This window comes from Salvelinus sp. IW2-2015, linkage group LG26 (genome assembly GCF_002910315.2).
Source record: "Salvelinus sp. IW2-2015 linkage group LG26, ASM291031v2, whole genome shotgun sequence".
NCBI classification, from domain to species: Eukaryota; Metazoa; Chordata; class Actinopteri; order Salmoniformes; family Salmonidae; genus Salvelinus; species Salvelinus sp. IW2-2015.
Window position 1 is genome coordinate 1913925 of NC_036866.1, and position 8716 is coordinate 1922640.

The 8716-nt window shown below is 46.0% G+C and overlaps 1 protein-coding gene across 1 annotated transcript in view; it reads left to right on the top strand.

Annotated features, from left to right (window-relative positions):
* Nucleotides 1–8463, top strand: part of LOC111952258 (prolactin-2-like) — a 12257-nt gene extending 3794 nt beyond the window's left edge. The window contains 7 exon segments of the mRNA XM_023970804.1: nt 4957–5026; nt 5029–5063; nt 6382–6433; nt 6436–6483; nt 6486–6627; nt 6675–6699; nt 8365–8463. Of these exon segments, the coding sequence (XP_023826572.1) occupies nt 4957–5026; nt 5029–5063; nt 6382–6433; nt 6436–6483; nt 6486–6627; nt 6675–6699; nt 8365–8463 (471 nt within the window).
* Nucleotides 8464–8716: the final 253 nt, after the last annotated feature.

Here is an 8716-nt window from a genome sequence, read left to right on the forward strand (position 1 = left end):
TTTTCTCTCTCTTCTCTTATGTCTGTCACTAATGACACAGTCCTAGTCTCTTTCTCTCTCTCTCTCTCTATGTCTGTCTAATGACAGTCCTAGTCTCTTTCTCTCTATCTCTGTATGTCTGTCACTAATGACACAGTCCTAGTCTCTTTCTTTCTCTCTGTATGTCTGTCACTAATGACACAGTCCTAGTCTGTGTCTATCAGTAGCGAGGCTATAATACAGTAGAGAGCTATATACAGTAGCGAGGCTATATACAGTAGCGAGGCTATATACAGTAGCGAGGCTATATACAGTAGCGAGGCTATATAAAGTAGCGAGGGTATATACAGTAGAGAGGCTATATACAGTAGCGAGGCTATAAAAGTAGTGAGGCTATATACAGTAGAGAGGCTATATACAGTAGCGGGCTATATACAGTAGCGAGGCTATATACAGTAAGAGGCTATATACAGTAGCGAGGCTATATACAGTAGCAGGCTATATAAAGTAGCGAGGCTATATACAGTAGCGCTAGTGCGAGGCTATATACAGTAGCGAGGCTATATCAGTAGCGAGGCTATAAAACAGTAGCGAGGCTATATACAGTAGTGAGGCTATATACAGTAGCGAGGCTATATACAGTAGCGAGGCTATATACAGTAGCGAGGCTACATACAGTAGTGAGGCTATATACAGTAGCGAGGCTATATACAGTAGCGAGGCTATATAAAGCACCGGTTAGTCAGGCTGATTGAGGTAGTATGTACATGTAGATATGGTTAAAGTGACTATGCATATATGATGAACGAGAAGTAGCAGTAGCGTAAAGAGGGGTTGGCGGGTGGTGGGTGGCGGGACACCAATGCAGATAGCCCGGTTAGCCAATGTGCGGGAGCACTGGTTGGTCGGGCCAATTGAGGTAGTATGTAAATATGTACATGAATGTATAGTTAAAGTGACTGTGCATATATGATAAACAGAGTAGCAGCAGCATAAAGAGGGGTTGGGGGGGCACGCAATGCAAATAGTCCGGTAGCCATTTGATTAGCTGTTCAGGAGACTTATGGCTTGGGGGTAAAAACTTTTTGTCCTAGCTTGGCACTCCGGTACCGCTTGCCATGCAGTAGCAGAGCGAACAGTCTATGACTGGGGTGGCTGGGGTCTTTGACAATTTTTAGGGCCTTCCTCTGACACCGCTGGTGTAGAGGTCCTGGATGGCAGCAGCTTATCCCCAGTGATGTACTGGGCCGTACACACTACTCACTGTAGTGCCTTGCGGTCGGAGACCGAGCAATTGCCATTCCAGGCAGTGATGCAACCAGTCAGGATGCTCTCGATGTTGCAGCTGTAGAACCTTTTGAGGATCTCAGGACCCATGCCAAATCTTTTTAGTTTCCTGAGGGGAATAGGCTTTGTCGTGCCCTCTTCACGACTGTCTTGGTGTGTTTGGACATTCTAGTTTGTTGGTGATGTGGACACCAAGGAACTTGAAGCTCTCACCTGTTCACTGCAGCCCCGTCGATGAGAATGGGGCGTACTCGGTCCTCCTTTTCCTGTAGTCCACAATCATCTCCTTAGTCTTGTTTACGTTGAGGGTGGTTGTTATTCTGGCACACCCGGCCAGGTCTCTGACCTCCTCCCTATAGGCTGTCTCGTTGTCGGTGATTAGGCATACCACTGTTGTGTCGTCTGCAAACGTAATGAGGGTGTTGGAGTCGTGCCTGGTAATGCAGTCGTGGGTGAACAGGGAGTACAGGAGGGAACTGAGCACGCACCCTGAGGGGCTCCAGTGTTGAGGATCAGCGTGGCAGATGTGTTGCTACCTACCCTCACCACCTGGGGGCGGCCCGTCAGGAAGTCCAGGATCCAGTTGCAAATGGAGGTGTTTATCCCAGGATCCTTAGCTTAGTGATGACCTTTGAGGTACTATGGTGTTGAACGCTGAGTTGTAGTCAATGAATAGCATTCTCACATAAGTGTCTCTTTGTCCAGGTGGGAAAGGGCAGTGTGGAGTGCAATAGAGATTGCATCACTTGTGGATATGTTGGGCGCGGTATGCAAATTGGAGTGGTTCTAGGGTTTCTGGGATAATGGTGTTGATGTGAGCCAATGACAGCCTTTGAAACCACTTCATGGCTACGGACGTGAGTGCTACGGGTCTGTACTCATTTAGGCAGGTTGCCTTTGTGTTCTTGGGCACAGGGACTATGGTGGTCTGCTTGAAACATGTTGGTATTACAGACTCAATCAGGGACATGTTGAAAATGTCAGTGAAGACACCTGCCAGTTGGTCGGCACATGCCCGGAGCACACGTCCTGGTAATCCGTCTGGCCCACAGCCTTGTGTATGTTGACCTGTTTAAAGGTTACTCACATCGACTACGGAGAGTGTGTCACACAGTCATCCGGAACAGCTGATGCTCTCATGCATGCCCCAGTGTTGCTTGCCTCGAAGCGAGCATAGAAGTGATTTAGCTCGTCTGGTAGGCTCGTGTCACTGGGCAGCTCGCGGCTGGCTTCCCCTTGTAATCTGTAATAGTTTTCAAGCCCTGCACATAAGACGAGCGTCGGAGCCGGTGTAGTATGATTCAATCTTAGCCTGTATTGACGCTTTGCCTGTTTGATGGTTCGTCAGAGGGCATAGCAGGTTTTCTTGTAAGCTTCCGGGTTAGAGTCCCGCACCTTGAAAGCGGCAGCTCTGCCCTTTAGCTCAGTGCGAATGTTGCCTGTAATCCATGGCTTCTGGTTTGAGTATGTACGTACAGTCACTGTGGGGACGACGTCCTCGATGCACTTATTGATAAAGCCAGTGACTGATGTGGTGTACTCCTCAATGCCATCGGAAGAATCCCAGAACATGTTCCAGTCTGTGACAGCAAAACAGTCCTGTAGTTTAGCATCTGCTTCATCTGACCACTTTTTTATAGACCGAGTTACTGGTGCTTCCTGCTTTAATTTTTGCTTGTAGGCAGGAATCAGGAGGATAGAGTTGTGGTCAGATTTACCAATGGAGGGGAGGGAGAGCTTGGTACGCGTCTCTGTGTGTGGAGTATAGGTGATCTAGATGTTTTCCCCTCTGGTTGCACATTTAACATGTTGATAGAAATTTGGTAGAACTGATTTAAGTTTCCGGCCACTAGGAGCGCCGCCTCTGGGTGAGTGGTTTCCTGTTTGCTTATTTCCTTATACAGCTGACGGAGTGCGGTCTTAGTGCCTTTATCTGTCTGTGGAGGTAATAACAGCCACGAAGTATAGCTGAAAACTCTCTAGGCAATTTATCACAATATACTCTACTTCAGGCGAGCAAAATCTAGAGCTTCCTCAGATTTCGTGCACCAGCTGTTGTTTCCAAATATGCACAGACCCCCCCCCCCTCGTCTTACTGTGTGCTGTTCTATCTTGCCGGTACAGCGTATATCCGCTAGCTGAATATCCATATCGTCATTCAGCCACGATTCCGTGAACATAGGATATTACAGTTTTTGATGTCCCGTTGGTAGGGTATTCATGATCGTACCTGTCTAATTTATTGTCCAATGATTGCACGTTGGCGAGTATATTGACGGTAACGGCAGCTTTCACACACTTCACTTTCTGCGAGTCCCACGAGGCATCCCGCTCTGTGTCCCCTGTACCTGCGTTTCTTCCTCTTGCAATAACGGGGATGTTGGCCCTGTCGGGTGTTGGAGAATGTGCTGTGCGTCCTGCTTGTTGTAGAAAAAATCTTTGTCTAATCCGAGGTGAGTGATCGCTGTCCTGATATCCAGAAGCTCTTTTTTGCCGTAAATACGGTTGCAGACACATTATGCACAAAATAAGTAACAAATACGTGAAAAAAACACATAATAGCACAATTGGTTGTGCGCCCGTAAAACTGCTGCCATTTCTTCCGGCGCATTTTTTTACTGGTTTCAATTAGTGAGAGGAAATTGCATGTTTAAAGTGATAGTTCACCAAATGCCAAAATAACATATTGGTTACCCTGTAAGCAGTCTATTGCCAAGTTAAGACAGCAGTCTATTGTCAAGGTAAGACAGCAGTCTATTGCCAAGGTAAGGCAGCAGTCTATTGCCAAGGTAAGACAGCAGTCTATTGTCAAGGTAAGACAGCAATCTATTGTCAAGGTAAGACAGCAGTCTATTGTCAAGGTAAGCACAGCAGTCTATTGACAAGGTAAGGCGCAGTCTATTGCCAAGGTAAGACAGCAGTCTATTGTCAAGGTAAGACAGCAGTCTATTGTCAAGGTAGACAGACGTCTATTGACAAGGTAAGGAGTCTATTGCCAAAGTAGACAGCAGTCTATTGTCAAGGTAAGACAGCAGTCTATTGTCAAGGTAAGACAGCAGTCTATTGTCAAGGTAAGGCAGAGCTATTGCAAGTAAGACAGCAGTCTATTGTCAAGGTAAGACAGCAGTCTATTGTCAAGGTAAGACAGCAGTCTATTGTCAGGTAAGACAGCAGTCTATTGTCAAGGTAAGACAGCAGTCTATTGACAGGTAAGACAGCAGTCTATTGTCACGGTAAGACAGCAGTCTATTGACAAGGTAAGGCAGCAGTCTATTGTCAAGGTAAGACAGCAGTCTATTGTCACGGTAAGACAGCAGCTTTGACAAGGTAAGGCAGCAGTTTATTGACAGGTAAGGCAGCAGTCTATTGTCAAGGTAAGACAGCAGTCTATTGACAAGGTAAGACAGCAGTCTATTGACAAGGTAAGGCAGCAGTCTATTGTCAAGGTAAGACAGCAGTCTATTGACAGGTAAGGCAGCAGTCTATTGTCAAGGTAAGACAGCAGTCTATTGTAATTGAATCATTTGGGTGAACTATCCTTTCAAGGTTCTACAAGCTTTTTGTTTCTTTGCTTTCGAGGCTTTGCTCTTCAGAGATGCAGCTCCTTTGACTCTCTGACCTTTTGCTTTCTACCTACGTCTTCCCTGTCAACTCAATTCCTCTTTCTCTCCTTTCTTCTTCCTCCTTCAGGAGCAATATGTTCTGCCAAGCAGAAATCATATTGGCAGGATAAACCGCCACTGCCATACAGCCACCATACTAACCCTAATGGCAAAGAGAACGCGCAAAGACTGGCTGTGAGTCTTACAACTCTGTTTAATCAACTATTGTTTACCATAGTACTACCCTCTCTGCTTCTGTAGTAACCTTGTCTGTTCCTGATGGTACTACCCTCTCTGCTTCCTGTAGTACCTTGTCTGTTCCTGATGGTACTACCCCTCTCTGCTTCTGTAGTAACCTTGTCTGTTCCTGATGGTACTACCCCTCTCTGCTTCCTGTAGTAACCTTGTCTGTTCCCTGATGGTACTACCCTCTCTGCTTCCTGTAGTAATCCTTGTCTGTTCCTGATGGTACTACCCCTCTCTGCTTCCTGTAGTAACCTTGTCTGTTCCCTGATGTACTACCCCTCTCTGCTTCTGTAGTAACCTTGTCTGTTCCTGTGGTACTACCCTTCTGCTTCCTGTAGTAACCTTGTCTGTTCCTGATGGTACTACTCCTCTGCTTCCTGTAGTACCTTGTCCTTGTCTGTTCCCTGATGGTACTACCCCTCTCTGCTTCCTGTAGTAACCTTGTCTGTTCCCTGATGGTACTACCCCTCTCTGCTTCCTTGTAGTACCCTTGTCTGTTCCTGATGGTACTACCCCTCTCTGCTTCCTGTAAAACCTTGTCTGTTCCCTGATGGTACTACCCCTCTCTGCTTCCTGTAGTAACCTTGTCTGTTCCCTGATGGTACTACCCCTCTCTGCTTCCTGTAGTAACTTGTCTGTTCCCTGATGGTACTACCCCTCTCTGCTACTGTAGTAACCTTGTCTGTTCCCTGATGGTACTACCCTCTCTGCTTCCGTAGTAACATTGTCTGTTCCCTGATGGTACTACCCCTCTCTGCTTCCTGTAGTAACCTTGTCTGTTCCCTGATGGTACTACCCTCTCTGCTTCCTGTAGTAACCTTGTCTGTTCCCTGATTGTACTACCCTCTCTGCTTCCTGTAGTAACATGTCTGTTCCCTGATGGTACTACCCCTCTCTGCTTCTGTAGTAACATTGTCTGTTCCCTGATGGTACTACCCTCTCTGCTTTCTGTAATAACCTTGTCTGTTCCCTGATGGTACTACCCCTCTCTGCTTCCTGTATAACCTTGTCTGTTCCTGATGGTACTACCCCTCTCTGCTTCCTGTAGTAACCTTGTCTGTTCCCTGATGGTACTACCCCTCTCTGCTTCCTGTAGTAACCTTGTCTGTTCCCTGATGGTACTACCCCTCTCTGCTTCCTGTAGTACCCATGTCTGTCTCCAGATGTAGACTGCTTCTATGTCTTTGCTTGTGTCTGTCTTCTCTCTTTCAACACTCAATAACCAACTCTACAAGAACATACAATTCTAATCTCTCTCTCTCCTCAGAGAGAGGAGTTAACAGAGGTGATTCTGAAGCTGTTGGTAGCATGGAAGGATCCCTGTGGCAGTTCCACCAGAACATGGTTCACCAGGATGACTTCAACAACTTCACTCCAACAAAGCACTGGAGATGAGCTACATGGTGCACGAGCTCCGCAAGGGAGTCGAGAAGGTGGCTGATAGGGTAAGAGGAAGACGGGGGGAGGTGGCTGATAGGCTAAGAGGAAGACAGGGGAGAATGTGGCTGATAGGGTAAGAGGAAGACGGGGGGAGAAGGTGGCTGATAGGATAAGAGGAAGACGGGGGGAGAAGGTGGCTGATAGGGTAAGGAGGAGACGGGGGGAGAGGTGGCTGATAGGGTAAGAGGAAGACAGGGGGAGACGTGGCTGATAGGGTAAGAAAGAAAGAGGAAGACGGGGGGAGGTGGCTGATAGGGTAAGAGGAAGACAGGGGAGAAGGTGGCTGATAGGGTAAGTGGAAGACGGGGGGAGAACGTGGCTGATAGGGTAAGAGGAAGATGAGTGAAGGTGGCTGACAGGTTAAGAGAAAGATGGAGGGAGAAGGTGGCTGATAGGGCAAGAGGAAGGTGGGGGGAGAAGGTGGCTGATAGGGTATGGGACGGTTGAGCTAGCATAGGCTAATGCGATTAGCATGAGGTTGTAAGTATCAAGAAAATTTCACAGGACATAGACATGTCAGATATTGGCAGAAAGCTTAAATTCTTGTTAATCTAACTGCACTGTCCAATTTACAGTAGCTATTACACTGAAAGAATACCATGCTATTGTTTGAGGYGAGTGCACAGTTATGAACTTGAAAAGTTAATAATAAACCAATTAAGCACATTTGGGCAGTCTAAATAKAAAATGTTGAACAGAAATGCAATGGTTCWTTGGATCAGTCTAAAACTTTGCACAAACACTGCTGCCATCTAGTGGCCAACATCTAAATAGCSCCTGGTCTGGAAAAATACATTATGGCATTTGTCTTGCATTTCAAAGATGATGGTACAAAAACAATACKAAAASAATCATGTTTTGTCTTTGTACTATCTTTTACCAGGTCTAATGTGTTATATTCTCCTACATTCATTTCACATTTCCACAAACTTCAAAGTGTTTCCTTTCAAATGGTATCAAGAATATGAATATCCTTGCATCAGGTCTTGAGCTACCAGCAGTATGTCATTTTAGGCAAAAATTGAAAAAAGGGGCAGATCCTTCTACATAAACATTTCTACTTGACTCTGCAGCTCAATTCTAGAAAAGAATCATCACTTGAATCCATCATTACTATTTGTTGTTAAGATGATTATGTTGAATATTGCCTATGGCTTTCTGTAAGAGTTATAATGTGAAATGTCTCACAGATCGACAAAGTGCTTATGTCACTAAATGTCTCACAGATGACGAAGTGTGTATGTCACTAAATTAATCACAGAGATGAGGGGGAGAAGACAGAGGAGAGAGAGAGAAAGTGAGAGGAGGTAAAGAATGCAATAAGGCAGAGTTAACCTTGAGCATATATACTATAGTGACAGTGAGTGAGTGTGAAAGAGAATGAAATAAAGATATAGATAGTGGGAGAGAGAGAAAGCAAATTAAAGCAAATAAGACAGAGTTAGCCTTGAGCATACTATAGTGAAAAGAGAGTCCTATAGCAGCTTGATCCCTAGTGACATTGTGTAGACTGATGTTGACACCATCACTGAGTCAGTGACGAATGCAGATGCCAACCAGGATGTCACTAGACAATCCTCGCTCTGCTACTGGGTTTGCATGTGATAGCTCACAAGAGAAGGCACACACACACACACAACTCATTTTGCAATATGTACAGAAAGTGAAATTCCTTGTCTCTGACAATCCACTGTCTGTGTCCTCCCTCTCAGATGCAGCACCTGGGGTGATCAGTAACTCCTGAGTGGCCTGTCCTCCCTGAGGCCTTGGACCCCTCGTCAGACACCAGCGGAGAGTCCCAGGCCATGAGCGCCACGACCTCCTCTACTGCTTTAGACGGGACTCCAACAAGGTCCAGAACTACCTGAAGATCCTCAAGTGCAGGATCGTACCTGAGAACGGATGCTGAGATGTTAAGACAAGACAAGAGGTGTGACTTTCACACAGCTACCGTGTCAATCAAGGAAATGGGACACATCATGAATAGACATGATGATAAGACCGAGAGAAGAGACTGGACTGTGGTACTTTCCTCCTCCTGACAAGTCCAACAATAACTTCCACCAGCGACAATGTCTTCTATGTACTGTATTTATGTCATGTCACAGAGAAATATAGTACAGATGTAAGATCTTAATCTGATCACCCTGTTGCAGGAGAAT